We start from the raw sequence: 16,214 nt of genomic DNA, 5'->3' as shown, positions 1-16,214 counted from the left end.
ACCCTCCCCTCCACCCTCCCCTGCTGCAGCACCCTCCACCCTCCCCTGCGGCTGGTCCCTGCTGCTGTGTTTGCTATTGCTGGATTGCTGGCTGGAGATATCCTGATGATGGAGACTGGACCTGCCCCAAGGTCCTCGATGCCCCTAGTCAGCAGGAAGTAGTCTAAAGAGGTCTATGCCCCCTCTCCCCTCTAACCTCCTTTCTCTCCTACCTAGAGTTGGGGGCTTGGAAGGGATTGGGGTGGAATAAGGGTTGGGAGGGTGGTAGCAATAGATCCCAATCAAGTAGCCCAAAAAGTCCCCTACAAGAAGTATCTCCTATGACACAGAGCTGTCTTACCTTGTTTCTCTTTTCTAGCACCTCAGTCGGGTTTGTGTTTAAAGGAACAAACTGATTGGGATCTTCAATTTTGATCGGTGTTCCACTGCTAACTTTAGAGGACTCCTCTGCTTTCATCCACTAAAGAATAAAGAACAGAGTCCTTTCTAGAGTGAAGCTCTGCATTAAAGAACTACAGCACACTGAGTAGCTGTGGAGAGTCTCATGGGGGCATGTTACTGTCAGTCACAGTTTACTAAGCAGTTTCTTGGTTGTTAACTCATATCTCACGCTAGTTAGAGAGGTCTCACAAAAACATTCACTTAAGATGAAGTACATACCATTCTAGTGCACATGAGTAATTAATTACACTTCTAATTGAAGCTCTCTCCTCTAGACAGCTGAAAGCAGGATGTGGAAACTACCTCAGACAGACATAGGCATTGACTGGTATTTGGAGTTCCGTCTCCTGCACTGAATCTCACAGGGTAACAACAGCCAACAAGTCATAGAAAGATTCAAGAAATGTCTTTAAGGAACGTACAGGCCTTTTTGTTGTGGTTGACATGAGGACAAGGCTTGAAGCACGGGGTCTAATGAACTATAGGGTCTGAGGACCTCTCACTCCACTCTCCCCCTAGAGAAGGCTGACGGAAGATTAATGGTGGCTGACTGGCAATCTCTGATTATTAAATAAATTCTAGGAAACTTATGAATTTAATTATGTATCTTTTCCTGAAGAAACCTTATAGACAGATAAAATAAATGCCTAAACATTTCCATATTGAATGTATTTATTTATATGATAGTTTGAACTATTTTAAGTAGCTGTTTGGTGGAGCTGGGCATTAGGGAACAAGCCTTTAGTACAAGCACTCAGAAGGCAAAAATGGGCAGGTCTCTGTAAGTTCCAGGACAGCCAGGGCCACACAGTGAGTGAGACCTTCTCACTTCTCCCAACCCTAAGTAAGTTTGGTGGTATGTACTCCAAAACCAAACCAAATCTGAACCAAAAAAGTTTAAAACAGATGAAGTAATCTGATCTCTATCTACAGGGTCATCCCTAAAAATATCTATCCTATGCTAACTTATGCAACTAAGGTACAGTTTGGTGTTGGATGCGGTCACATTTGAATGGACTGAGCTACACAACTACACAGCAGTGTAATGCAGTGGGTACCAAGACGGTTCAAGACAGTTCTGCCATTCAAACTAGGATTTTACCCTAAAAACCAGTCAGCCTCTTTTGGTTTTCTCATCTAAAAAGGGAGGAAAAAAAAGGACGCACTTTGTATTAGAAGAAAGTGAGATTATCCCTGAATTGGGCCTAGAACAGAGTCTTAAAGTTAACACCTGATAAACGACAGCAGCGTTATGTTTACAGTACCTCCTACTTTCCTAATAACTCAGATGTGGACTATTCAACTTACGGGTACTTAGGTCAAACATTTTGAGAAGGCAATGCTATACAGAATGGAGGCGTACCGTGATTTTGGTCCTGGGACTAGTTTCCCCGTTCCGAGATTCCTCCGGCACATTCACTTTCATGTAAGTATTTGGTGAATTCAGCCATCTTGTTTTTTCACGCTGCTGTCTCTGGGCCATGTACTTGAGGGGAGAGAGTGGTGCAATGTCATCTTCAAAGGAGAATGCAGTCACAGTGGCTGGGATCTCCACGTCACTCTTGTGCCTAGGCTTCTCTCGAACTAGAGGATGCCTGTACGCGTAGCCTGTTCTGTAGCCCTGTGGAAGGCAAAGACCACACTGAAGCACCCAAGCCTGTACTAACAAGTCACTTGGTGCTATATCATTAAGCAAATGATTCAAAAAGAGTCCCCATAGATAAACAAAAGGGAAAATAAACTCCACATAGCCTCCATATAACATTGGAGTTGAAACTAAGCCAATTAAAGAGATGATTGAAAGTGGCGGCAGCTGGTACCCCAACTTCTACCTAATGCGCTGACGAAGCTGACTTCTACACAGGAGATTGGTTTTGGGAAAACAGAGCTGGGAGTCTTTCTTCCTAGGTCTAAAGAGAACCTGTCTCCTATCCCTCCACTAGATGGTAAATAATCTAAGATGACATCTTCCATGCATGTGTCTAAGTGGTCAATATCCTATATCTAAGAAGCTAAATAAAAACTACAAGCAAAAACTGCCTATTAGAGAAACACAGGCAAAGGAACTGAGTGTCCTGCAGAAGACCACACTCTCTGTCAGGGTGTCTATTATCAGGCAGACCCGAGATGTGTCTCGGGGAAAAGGGGAAAGAGACAAATGTGCCTGTGTATTGCTTGGTGGGATTATAAATTAATACACCCATAATCAAAAGCAGTACGGAGGTTCCTCATCCTATTAAAATAGATTAAATATAACCACTACATAATCTAGTAATCTTACTACTTACTGGATATTGATCTGAAGGAAGTAAAATCAGTAGGCTGAGAGATACTCATACCTCCATTTTTATCGCAGAATTAGCCACAATAACTAAGATAGGGAATCAACCTATGTATCTATCAATAGAGAAATGGATAAAGAAAACATGGTTAGCTTTGAAAAAAGATATAATTTTCTGTTGTGCAGACTTAAAAACTTTTGAGCTTTGTGCATTATATCTCAATAAAACCCACAAAAATGTAGAAGAAAAAGGAAGGAAAATGTGGCATATCCACAATGGAATATTATACAGCTTCTAAAAGAAATTCTGGCATTAGTGGCAATCTGGATGAACTTGGAGGACACTATGGTAACTGAAGTAAGCCAGGTATCAAACATTAAACACCATATGGACATTACATATGTGTAATCTAAAAAGTTGAATTCACAGATATGATTAAAGTGGTGGTTACCAGAGGATAGAGAAAGGCAGAAATTGGTCCAAGAATACAACCTTCAAGTATGTAGGAGGATTCAATTCAAGAACACACTGTAGGGGCTGGAGAGATGTTTCAGTGGTTAAGAGCACTGGCTGCTCTTCCAGAGGACATGGGTTCAGTTCTTAGCACCCACATGGCAGATTGCAACTGTAGCTCCAATACCAAGGAATCCAATGTTCTCTTCTGGCTTCCTCAGCACCAAGCACACACATCACACACAGCCATGCATGCAAGCAAAACACTCACACACATAAGGCAATTGTAAGAAAGGAGTACACTGTATGACGCAGTGACCACAACTAATCAGAGTGTTCTTGGGGGAGGAAGACAATTGAGTGTCTCACTGCCTGATCCTAAACCTGTGACAAAACTACACCGCAGAGCCTTTGCAGGCTCAAACTCGCTCGGTCCTGGAAGTTAGAAGTAAGTTTTAAAAGCAAAGGGAGATTCGATTTACATGAAACCAAGTCTAGGTTCACATTTCACCTACCAAGTTGTCCAGGGTCCTCATCAGCCCTTCAAACTCAATCTCCCCAACCTTCCACTTCTGATGGGAGCCCATGTTGACACCACCTCCTCCAGACACAGCCACACCGTGGGTGAAAGCTTTGTATTTCTGAAGATCCAGTATGAGCAGGTTGTCTACTCCCCCTGCCCCTGCTACCGCCTGCACCTGTAAGCATGGGAAAGACATGCAGGTGTAAGGACAGTAACAAAGACATTACTTTCCAACAGTCTCAATCTGGCAACAGCTCACAAGACTCGCCAGGCACTGATAGATGGCTATCTAGTTAATCTTTTTGTTGAAAGGTGTTCTTCAGAAGGAATATGGAGATATGTTCACATTTAAGGACATTTAAAGAGGAGATGCTCTTTGTCTTTGTTAAGCTTTTCACAGTCCCACTAGAAAAGGACCTTAGCTGCAAAAGAGAAGTTGGTCAAGACAAGTCAGTAAATAGACAGCCTGGAAGCACATTCCTGAGGCTCTAACTATGGCTACAGCAGGAGGATGTCAAGTCTGAGGCCAGCATTGGCTATACAGAGAGACTGTCTTCTCAAATTAGAAACAGGTTTTTTTCTTCCTTTGTTTCTGGCCTTGAAATAAAATTATTTTATTTAATACAATTATTTATTTTATTAAAATTATTGTTATTTACTTCATGTGACTCTGCTTGATTTTAAGATGGACACTAGGGCCTTTGCATGTACTCAGCATCTCTGAGGAAACAGTGTCCGTCGTGTTATAGCAGTGAGGATGCTAACTGCAGGAGCTCAGAAACCTGCCAGCCTTGCTCTTAGCTCTTTCCACAGCATACCTAGCTCGTGATTTGTAGGGTCCCTGTTTCTCTCAGTCAGGGCCATAACTAGAGAGAAACGAAATAAGACTGTGGGCAAAATCATGTTCCCCAGCTCTTAGATTGTGGGTATGTGGATTTTAACTTCTTTTCATTTTTTTACTTCAGGGATAACTGAGCTCACAAGCTTTGTCAATGAAATAGAGTAGAATTTCTACTAAAAGATAAAACAATAAGCCATTGGTCAGTAGGACTTTTAAAATAAACAAAACCCAACTACTGGCAAATGTAGAGCAATAGAAAAGACGGCATGCCCGGCTCCTACCTGAATCTCACAGGCCATCTGTACATTAAAAATGTAGTGGAAAGCCTCCTCAAGGGTTTCTCCAAGAGCCACCACACCGTGGTTCCTGAGAACGAGCACCTAGAACAGAGGCCCAAGTGAGCCTTTAAGTGACCACATAGCTCACAATGCTTTACCAAAAGCAGCAGCAACAAAGAAAGCCCTATAATTCAGACCACTACATACCTTACAGCTTGGACCCAGAACTTTCTGAAGTTCAATTCTTTCCTCCTCTTCATCAAGTGAGCCCTGGTAGTCATAATAGGCTACATCTCCCAGGATGAGAGATTCTTGGGAAATTGGAAGGATCCCACACTTCATGGAGGACACCTATTTGATTGGGCCCAAGATTCCACATTTAGTTTTGCACACAGTCATTGGAACCTGACTCTTCAGGCAGCCCAGGAAGCACCGGTGATACAGAGTGCTCGCCACTGCGGCCCACCTCCCACCCCATTTACTTCTTCTGGAAAGATGTGTCATGAGGGGTGAGTTAAAGGGATACAACACAATTCAAATGCACATCAAATATTATGAAAGATGTAATCTCAAATCCTCAGTGACCCAATTATTAAAGTGCTTAGTTTTTAAATATACACTTATATCTGCAGGTGCTCTCTAGAGTGGTAGCTTTGATTCCAATAACCTCTTGCTTTCTGTGTATGCAGAGGGGTTAGCAGGGTGTGGCAGAATGTGTTACCATGAAGCACTGTGTTGGGAAGCATGAACAGGACTTTGTGTAAGCATTCTGGTTTGGCATACGGCTGACTTACAGCTGCGGTAGCAAGGGTGTGGATGTGTATCACACACTTCACGTCGGGACGTGTTGAATAGATGGCAGCATGGGGACTGAATCCTGTGTGGTCAACTTTCAAATTAGTACTGCCCTGGTCCACCACTTCTCCGATTATGTTGACTTTCACCTGGAAAAATCAGAAAGATATATTTCATTGGTACATACATACCAAACTTCATCTATACCCTACAAGCTAACCCAGGGACTGGCAAATCTGCCCAGATAGTGTTTTGGATGTTATGGTTCTCTGTTGCAACAACTGAACTTATCACACAGAAAAAAGGCAGCCAGAAACAGTTTGTAAAAAAGCAAAGGTACAGCTCTGTTCCCATATTTTATTTCTAAAACAAGTACTATATAAAAAAAAGTTAGCACTTAAAGAATAAGAAACCCAGATTGCAGGGGACTAACTAACTCAAGCTCTTTATCAGAGGTTTGGACCAAGGCTAGCATTTGCTGCAACTGGTTGGAGATGTGCCACTTGCTGACACTGTGGCACCCAGGACTCCTGTGATTCCCATTGTGTTCCATGCCTATGGCAGCCACCAGGCATGGAATCATGGAGAAGAGAAGACACAGGGCACAGTCATCCTCACACCAACCAGACTGTTTACATGCAACTGTGGACTGTATTTTGACCTTGTTTGGAAAAAAATTTTTGTAAATATATAAGTTGGACAATAGTCAAGTTTTTCTTTAAAATATAAGCAGGGCCAGGTGTGGTGGCACACACCTTTAATCCCACACTTGGCAGGCAGAGGCAGGTAGGATTCTGTGAGTTTGAGACCAGCTAGGATTACCCAGTGAGACCCCTGTCTCAAAAAAGAAAAAAATGTCAGCTATTTCCAAGTCTATCAGTGTCATCAGTCACCCTATTCATCTTCAACTCTCACATGTTTCTTAAATACAAGAGTACCCAGAAAAAGTAACACAGGGATGAGAACAATACCAAAGTGGAGGCTGTAGCTTCAGAAAAAGAGAGGCCTCTGGGAATTATTATAATATGGTCTTGCTCCTTACTTATGCGTACCTGGAAGAAAGAAAAACCAAGGGCTTAGAACAAGGCACTTGTATTTACAGCATAAATATGGCTAGGATTATGTTTCCAATGGACAGAGGTCTGGAGGAAAAAACCATCTGTGAGGGAATCAAGGTATCAACGAAGTGGGGAAACAGGAATGGCTACCTTGGAAACCTGCAGCACTGTGCATACTATTTCTACTCAGTGCCTTTTTGGTTTTTATTCCAAATGGCATCATCATTCCAAGAGTGGCAAAGTGAAGATAGGTGACAGTGAACAGAGGAAGTGTATTTACTATGTATGGGTTTACTAGCGTAGGAAGCATTGTGGTAGTTTTTACACAAAATTGCTTTTGTTCTTTTTCTTTTCTTGTCTTCCTTCCTCAGCCTCTCTCCCTTCCTCATGCCCCTTCACCTTCAGTAGCCTCTCTTCTACTTGCCAGTCAGGACTCGGCCTCAGACAGAACCTGATGCTCTCTCATCTGCACTTCCTACCTTTCAATGCTTGGCCGTCTGCAAATGAGGACAAGTGCTCTTAATGCTTACAAGCACCAGGGAGGAGCCCTGTGTCCTCTGCTCCCCCTGCCTGCCCCCAGTGCTTTTCAATGCCACTGAGGCTGCTCAGCTATGGATCATGGGAAGGGGCGATCACTCATGACTTCTTTCTGGGAAGTTCTACAGCCTGTCTTCGAAGGAACATCACAGACAAGACAGAGTGAAGAGGAAAGCTGGGGAATTAGTCTTTTCCTTGGAGAGGAGGTTTAATTTATCATTAAATTCTGAAAATTGGACTTTTCAGTAAAGATGAGAGATCAGTGTTGGCATCTAGTTACAATTTCAGAAAAAGGAACCAACGGTAAAGGACTCACTGAGATGTACGTATTTGCCAGGTGTGCCCACCCAAACAAATCTGCAAGTCTGTACAGGCTGGCGAGTTTGCAGCGAGTAAGCTTTTCTCCCTTCACATATGAGGCTGTATCTGCACCAGGAAGGTCATTAATAGGTGTGACCATGCCAAGACCTAAATGGGAAAAAATGTAAGAGATTTGACTCACGTCATCCTTTGACCTAGCAAGGAGATGCTGGCGAGTAGCCCACGTCCTAGAAAACTGCAGCTTTGTGAACAACCACCAGAAATGTACCAGCACACACTATAGCTTATTAGTTCAACTTCCTTTCAGAGACATGCAGAGAGAGTAAAAATAAGGGCTGCTGTCTTCACTAACGGCTTAGTGAGAGGTGTTTCACCTTGGACCTGCCTGAGAGTGACTGAAAGTTACATCACTTGGAAAAGATGGCTGGATGACCCCAAAGGTAAAAATGCCACTAAGAAACACAGATGTTTATAATAACAATAACAATAATAATAACAACAACAACAATAATAATAAAATCAATTGAAAGATAACTTCCTAATATCTATTTTGACATAGCCAAAACAAAGCATCTGAAATGAAAAAAAATGCATGTAAATAATTGTCTGGCTTCTGCCTTCTAGCTACCAAGTACAACTGTTACTGAGCAAGAGCGCAGCTTCTGTTCTCCCTCACTGCTGACCCTGCAGTGCGCTTCCTCCCTTTCCACCTACTCCATAGGTCCTCTTCTCCCTTCTTCCTCCAACCTGGCTCCTTCCCTGAGCTCAGGCTTCTGTTATGCTCCTCCTCCCTTCTTTGCTTCTCTTTATGAACACATCTTACACTCTGTCTGGTGCTACTCTGTGAGAGCATCTTCTTCTCTGTCCTCGTCCTCCATCCTGCTACTTATAAAGGCCCGTGACAGAATAACATACAAAACTGAAGTTCACAGTGATTCTACTCTCACTTTTCTTGCTTTCTTCTCTTTATTCCTGTAATGTTGATATTACAACTTCTATAAGCTCAATTCTTAGCAATCTTTACTCATTATTTTTTAATTTTTATTTTTAAAAATCAATCCCCCGCCTCTCTGTCTTTTGAGACAGGGGCTTACTACACAGCCCACCCAGGCTGGCCTGAACTTGCTATGTAGACCAGGCAAGCCTAGAACACATAGAGCTCTGTCTAACTCTGCCTCCTGAATGCTGGGATTAAAAGTGTGCCCCAGTCTTCACTTTTTAACATCTCCTGGTCACCAGTGGTAACTTACCACATTTCACCTTTTTTTTTTCACATGGTCTCTTACTTTCCAAGCTTGAGTCTATGCCTTAACTCACTTGTAGATACTGCAGTAAATTTCTTCTACTTCTTGCTTCTGCCTATGGCACTGCTTAAATTGTAAGACCTTTTAAAGAGAAACCCAACTGGGTGTGGGTGGTGGTACATTGGAGAAAGCAAGATCACAAGTTCAAGGTCATCTTTGACTACATAATGAGTTCAAGGCCAGCTTGCACTACATGAGATCCTGTCTCAAAAATAAAATGAATGGTAGGTTGAAAGTTTGAGATCATCAAAATTTGAAATATTGCAAACTACTCCAAAGAAACAGTTTCAATCATGTATAGGCCAAACAAAATACTTACAAACAATCTATCTGAGACAGGGTTTCTCTGTGTAGCCCTGGCCATCCTGGAACTCACTCTGTAGACCAGGCTGGCCTTGAACTCAAAGATTCGCCTGCTTCTAGCTCCCAAATACTGAGATTAAAGGCATGAGCCATCACACTCAGCTAAAATACTTAAATTTTAAATATATTTTTATAGACACCATTATTTTATTCTTTACTCTCTTTCTACTTCCTACATAACTTCTCTTTTTCACATTGACACAAAAATCTTCCAAATGGGTCCATTTGCACTTCTTGACTTCTAGTCACTAATGGGATATGGCTTTCCTGCTACCATGCTTTGTCATCTATAACCACAAACATGTTCCTGATGTGGAATCCAGGATGCTCAGAGGGGAGAGTCTGCATTAGTTTGCTTCCCCTCCACCCCCCGCCCTCGCATGGCACAGTGGCCTAGGTAGCACTTATCTATATCTGCCCCCCAAGGCAATCAATTGAATTTTCAATGGCTCCAGCATCTCAGCAACTCAAAGCAAATATGTGACAAGTTTCTTTCATTTCCCAAACCAAACTAGATCCTAAACCCTGATTCTTCCTAGTTTTCTTATTAATTCTATGAAATCTTCAAGTCCATTCTTGCACAGAAAATCTAGTGTGAGTTTAAAAATCACGACATCAGGATGGGTATGGCTCTCATGCCTCACTGGACAACGACAGGGGGACCGGAGCCATTACAAGGTCCCCTTCAATTGTTGGAGGTTAGTCCTCTATCCCTGCCTTCGCAAGTTTAGAATCACCACGGCACTTCTATACTTAGAGAAGGGAGGAGATATCAGGGGCAGTCTTGCTTACACACTGAAGGCCTAAAATCAGCCATAGGCCTAAAATCAGCAATAGGCCTGACATACATGCATGCTAACACAAAGTCTTGGGTCTCTGTGGAAAAACACTGAAACAGATGGCTATAAGCTATTGTAAACAGGCAGCTTTTGTGGAAATCTACAAGCCTGAGTAGTCATAGACCTTGTAAATAGGTAGCCTTGGCAGACAATACCAACTTAGATAAGGACAAGCGAGTCATAGGCAGAGTCATAGTGACCTGTCCCCTGAACCTTCACCCAGCTGATACCCTGTTCTGAAGATATCTGTATTCCCCCTGAACACCCACACTCCAGTGTCATTCCCTTCCCCACACCCTGCCTTTCTGTGTTTATAACCCCTGTGTGAATAAGAATAAATTATGATTTGATTTAAAAAAAAATCACTCCAGTTTAAAAATGTTTTCCCACAAAGGTAGGAACAAGATGCCAACTTTCAAACCAGGCCATGATAATGTCACCATCACATTTAAATATCACATGCCCTGCCTGTGCTCTTATCTAATTCTGTTCTATTTGTCCCCTCAGAGAGCAAGCAGGCCATTATCTTTATTTCTGCTCCTTGAAGAGGCCAATCTCATCCCCACTTTTTTCTGACTTGGTACCTTTACCAGGTTCCTGGACTTGACTATTTTCTCTCCATCTTAAGGCGTGTGCACCCTGCGTTTCAAGCATGAGTTGACACGGGCTCTCCTCAGAGAGGTCATCTTTGATGACCTCATGTATGTACTGCCCAGACACTCCCAGCATATCATTATAGTGTAATTCTTTGCATGGTGATGCCCTATCGTCTCATCATCTGCTTTATTTCCTATCTCCAAGGGAAAGAGAATCTCGCCTGTGTAGTCCCGTCTCTAAACAGTGCTTAGTTCAAATGCCCACTGTTACAGAGTGCTTAAAAATAGCTCAAGTTTTAATTTTTTGTGTCTGCTGGTAGACTGCTTCTCTGGAAGTGAGGTGGCTATTGCACCCGCTCCCAGCACGTCAGGCCTGCCACTAAGCTCCCTAGAGTTCTCGGTGGTGTTCTTCTCCCTCATATACCCACAACCACACAGCTAACTTAGGTGTCTTCGTACCTCTCCCTGAGATTCCTTCAATGATCTGACTTAGTTTCCTTTTCTCTCCTGGCACTCACTCAGATCATCAGCCACTAATCCTCTCTTCACTCAGGTTTCCCTGACTATGCTGGCAGCTTTGTGGGTCTAACAGTGAAGAGTCTTTTTCAGTCTGACCCATTTCCTTTCCCTAGATTGCTATCCCAGGACCCTCAGGCCCAAGGCAATGGTGTATTTGGAGTTCTACAAATACCCTGCCTTGCACTCTCCTACTGTTGGGTCTCAAGTGTTTAGAAAAAAACTTGAATTCAATAAAATCTGACTTAGAAATCTCTATCAACAAAAGAAAGAGACAGAAGGGGACAAATAAAAGAAAGTAAAGCCCCTTATCTTCTGAGTCTTCCATGAGGCAATGTCTGCCAGTCCTGTGTGGGCTTTGTACCTGCCCGTCACTGCAAACATTCTGAATACAGTCACTGCTGAAACACTAGAGCTTACGGCCCATGGGTCTTAGCACTTACAGGGAGTTCAGAGACACAAACTGCTGCTCTTAGCAATGAGCTATGCAACGAGTAAATCACCCAGTCCTTTACCCGATGCTCTCCCTAGAATCCCCTCCAAACCCGTCTGCCTGGTCCTCCTCTCATCAGGCTTTCCTTCAGTCTCCTTCACAACAATCAACTCCAACTCTCAGCACGAGGACCCAGGAAAAGGGAAATGGGCAATTTCTTGTGAATGGCTTTTAAATGTTTTCTTCTATAGTTATTGTTATGGTTTGATTCTGAATGTTCACTAAAGGATTATATGTAGAATGCTGGGTCTCCAGTTTGTGCCCTATTATGAAGGCTGTACAACCTTTGGAAGTGGGGTAACTACCGAGAAGTAGGCCACCAGGGACAGGCCCACACTCTGCCTACTTCCTGTTCTGTGAGGAGCTGTTCTGTCTTAGGCTCTCATCTCAGTCAGAGCTGTTTTGCCTTTCCTGCCACGATGGACTGAAACCACTTGGAAACTATGAGCCAAAAGAAAGCATACATTACTACCCTGGTCATCCAGGGTTAAGTGAAATACATTCATCTGGGATAGTGACCATGCCTTATAATACTTTAATAAGGCTCACAAAGTTTACTAAGTGGCTGGCTGATATGCTACCCTAAGTATCAGATGCTATTAGCTTTTAAAAGGTACCTGGGATTGAACCTATGGCCTTGTGCATAGTACCAGCCACTGAACAACATCTCTAGACCTCTTGTTTACTTTTGATGGCCTTTATTAGTTTTCCCAGGCTGGCCTTGGTTTTATGACCCTTTGCTTTCTCTGCTGAACAGTTGGTACTGTAGGCTATGCCACCTACATATATAGATGATCAAGAACACGTAACTAAGGAGGTGCAGTGTTCTTCAGTAGAGAAAATAAAGAATCACAATTGACATACTCAGGGGAGGTGAAGAAAAGCCTGAGAAGGAGTTGGTCATGATGTAATCCGCAATCTGTTGTAATGCTAGTAAACCGGTTGGGTTGTGGCCTTTCTTCATCTGTTCTTGAATGAGGCATTCTAGGTCTTCCCGAAAGGCCTGCAATACACAAAACAACCACCTGAGCACAACATCTCAAGTTGTAAAAACACTCTTTCTCCCAAACCTCTTCTTAGGGTTTAAACTATGCTACTTAGAATAAGATATGAAACATAAAATAATAGGTAGCTAAAAGCTCTTAAGGGAAAAAAAAACATTAAGTGTTCTTAATCTCAAAGACATCAAGCTAGAGCATCTACAGCAGACAGGCACAGCATCACACTGACCACAGTAAAGGCTGGAGAGAAAACAACCTCTGCATAGCCTCACTGTTTTCTTACGTAATTATAGAAACTTAGACACATGGTAACCGGTCAATCTCCTCTTATAAAGCCATATCTTCCCTTTAAAACAAAACCATTTTAAATGCTCAGTTTAAAGCAGGTATAATTAACATTCTTTGATTCAGTTAAAACATTGTACTACCTATGATGTATGTCACTCATATATCAGCTCTGAGAGGGGAAGTAGTCTGTTACTCGGTGTCTTCTAAGAAGATCTGAAGATAGTTTCCAACAAAAATAATATAAACATAGGCAAGGAAAGTCGAGCTAATGTGAAAACCTAACCCGAGGAGGCAAGGAAGAACCAGGAAGGAGGTTAAGGTATTACGTGTACACTGTAAAGTTGTGCATATTTGCTAGAAATGGGTTAAAGTTTATCTAATCTCCCAGGGAACACACATGAATCAGGAAAACCTGCTCAGTGTACTGATTTAATGGCTTCAGTGATCAGAAATTTCTGCTAAATGAGACGATATATCTTCACAAGGTTATTCAAAGTCACACAGGTAATAAATCTCAGGGATAAGAACAGACACAGGCTCTTTTTGTTGGTAAAAATGTTCTCACTTCTATATAACCCACAATATAGCAAGTACCACCCTAAAGCTTTGGGTTATCTATGATGTCATGGGAGGGTATAAAAGTCTCTCTGACATCAAGGACGATTGTCCCTTTTGAGTCTAAATGGCTTCTATAGGTAACAAAGAAAGCTATTTTTTAAATTGGATATTTTATTTTTTTTTTCTTTTTTTTTTTCTTTTTTTTTTTATTGGATGATTTATTTACATTTCCTATGTTGTCCCCTTACCCCATCCCCCACCACCCCCTCGGAACCCCCAATACCCTCGCCCCTCCTCCTTCTTCTCTGTGGATGTAACCTCTATCTACACCCCCCCACTCCCACCTCCCCACCCTCAAAATTCCCACCCCCTGGGGCATCCAGCCTTCATGAGGTCAAGGTTCTCTTCTTCCACCTATGCCCAGCAGGGCCCTCCACTTTTATTAATATAGTCAGCTGCAGGCCTGGCCCCCCCCCCAAGTGCTCCCAGGCTGGTGGTTTAGACCCTGGGAGCTGTGGTTGGTTGGTATTGTTGCTCTCCTCATGGTGCCACAAACCCTTTCAGCTCCTTCAGTCTTCACTCTAACTCCTCTATTGAGAACCCCATGATCAGTTCAATGGCTAGTTGTGAGCATCTGCCTCTGAATATGTCTGACTCTTGAAGGCCTCTGAGGAGATATCCATATCAGGCTCTTATCAGCATGCACTTCCTGTCTTCCACATCAGCATCTACCTTTGGTGATTGCACATGGGATAGATACTCAGGTGGGGTGGTCTTGAGACGGCCCCTCCTTCAGTTTCTGTCCCTCACTTTGTCTCCATATTTGCTCCCTTGAGTATTTTGTTGCTCCTTCTAAGAAGGACCGAATCACCCTCACTTGGTCTTCCTTCTTTATGGGCTTCATGTGGCCTGTGAGTTGCATCTTGGGCATTTCAAGGTTCTAGGCTAATATCCAATAATCAGTGAGTGAATACCATGTGTCTTCTTTTGTGATTGGCTTACCTCACTCAGGATGATAATTTCTAGTTCCATCCATTTACCAAGGAACCTCTCGAATTCATTGTTTTTAATAGCTGAGTAATACTCCATTGTGTAAATATACCACATTTTTTGAATCCATTCCTCAGTTGAAGGACATCTGGGTTCTTTCCAGCTCCTGGCTATTATAAATAAGGCTGCTATGAACATAGTTGAGCATATGTCCTTGTTATATGTTCGAGCATCTTCTGGGTATATGCCTAGGAGTGGTATAGCTGGATCCTCGGGTAATGCTATGTCCAATTTTCTGAGGAACCGCCAGACTGATTTCCAAAGTGGTTGCACCATCTTGCAGTCCCACCAACAATGGAGGAGTGTTCCTCTTTCTCCACACCCTCGCCAGCATCTACTATCACCTGAGTTTTTAATCTTAGCCATTCTGACTGGTGTGAGATGGAATCTCAGGGTTGTTTTGATTTGCATTTCCCTGACGACTAAGGATGCTGAACATTTCTTTAGATGCTTCTCGGCCATTCGAGTTTCTTCCGTTGAAAATTCTTTGTTAAGCTCTATACCCCATTTTTTAATAGGGTAATTTGGTTGTCTGGAGTCTAATTTCTTGAGTTCTTTGTATATATTGGATATTAGCCCTCTATCAGATGAAGGATTGGTAAAGATCTTTTCCCAATTTGTTGGTTGTCGTTTTGTCCTATTGACAGTGTCCTTTGCCTTACAGAAACTTTGCAATTTTATGAAGTCCCATTTGTCAATTCTCGATCTTAGAGCATATGCCATTGGAGTTCTGTTCAGGAACTTTTCCCCTGTGCCCAAGTATTCGAGGCTTTTCCCCACCTTCTCTTCTATTAGTTTCAGTGTATCTGGTTTTATGTGGAGGTCCTTTATCCACATAGACTTGAGCTTTGTACAAGGGGATAAGAATGGATCAATTTTCATTCTTCTACATGTTGTCTTCCAGTTGAACCAGCACCATTTGTTGAAAATGCTGTCCTTTTTCCACTGGACAGTTTTAGCTCCTTTGTCAAAGATCAAGTGACCATAGGAGTGTGGGTTCATTTCTGGGTCTTCAATTCTATTCCATTGATCTTCCTGCCTGTCTCTGTACCAATACCAGGTAGTTTTTATCACTATTGCTCTGTAGTACAGCTTGAGGTCAGGGATGGTAATTCCTCCAGAAGTTCTTTTATTGTTGAGAATAGTTTTCGCTATCCTGGGTTTTTTGTTATTCCATATGAATTTGAGAATTTCCTTTTCTAACTCTGTGAAGAATTGAGTTGGGATTTTAATGGGGATTGCATTGAATCTGTAGATTGCTTTTGGCAAGATGGCCATTTTTATTATATTAATCCTGCCAATCCATGAGCATGGGAGATCTTTCCATCTTCTGAGATCTTCTTCAATTTCTTTCTTCAGAGACTTGAAGTTCTTGTCATACAGGTCTTTCACTTGCTTGGTTAGATTCACACCAAGGTATTTTATATTATTTGCAACTATTGTGAAGGGTGTCATTTCCCTAATTTCTTTTTCAGTCTGTTTATCTTTCATGTAGAGGAAGGCTACTGATTTGTTTGAGTTGATTTTATAACCAGCCACTTTGCTGAAGTTGTTTATCAGGTTTAGGAGTTCTCTGGTGGAAGTTTGGGGGTCACTTAAGTATACTATCATATCATCTGCAAATAGCGATATTTTGACTTCTTCCTTTCCTATTTGTATCCCTTTGACTTCTTTTTG

General features: G+C 42.3%; 1 protein-coding gene across 5 annotated transcripts in view; it reads right to left on the bottom strand.

The window, feature by feature from the left end:
• Add3 (adducin 3) overlaps nucleotides 1-16,214 on the bottom strand; it is a 114,417-nt gene that overhangs the window by 8,923 nt on the left and 89,280 nt on the right. For all 5 annotated transcript variants that reach the window (XM_028775680.1, XM_028775658.1, XM_028775671.1 and 2 more), the window contains exons 3-11: nucleotides 12,505-12,643; nucleotides 7,525-7,676; nucleotides 6,585-6,665; nucleotides 5,613-5,762; nucleotides 5,026-5,169; nucleotides 4,822-4,920; nucleotides 3,692-3,874; nucleotides 1,805-2,062; nucleotides 341-460 (exon numbers count right to left, since the gene is read on the bottom strand). In XM_028775680.1, the coding sequence (XP_028631513.1) occupies nucleotides 341-460; nucleotides 1,805-2,062; nucleotides 3,692-3,874; nucleotides 4,822-4,920; nucleotides 5,026-5,169; nucleotides 5,613-5,762; nucleotides 6,585-6,665; nucleotides 7,525-7,676; nucleotides 12,505-12,643 (1,326 nt within the window). The remainder of the gene's footprint in view (nucleotides 1-340; nucleotides 461-1,804; nucleotides 2,063-3,691; nucleotides 3,875-4,821; nucleotides 4,921-5,025; nucleotides 5,170-5,612; nucleotides 5,763-6,584; nucleotides 6,666-7,524; nucleotides 7,677-12,504; nucleotides 12,644-16,214) is intronic.

Source organism: Grammomys surdaster, unplaced genomic scaffold, assembly GCF_004785775.1.
Source record: "Grammomys surdaster isolate TR1022 unplaced genomic scaffold, NIH_TR_1.0 66, whole genome shotgun sequence".
In the NCBI taxonomy this organism is placed as follows: Eukaryota; Metazoa; Chordata; class Mammalia; order Rodentia; family Muridae; genus Grammomys; species Grammomys surdaster.
The sequence above is the reverse complement of the archived record's forward strand: the minus strand, read 5'-3'. Positions and strand labels throughout refer to the sequence as shown.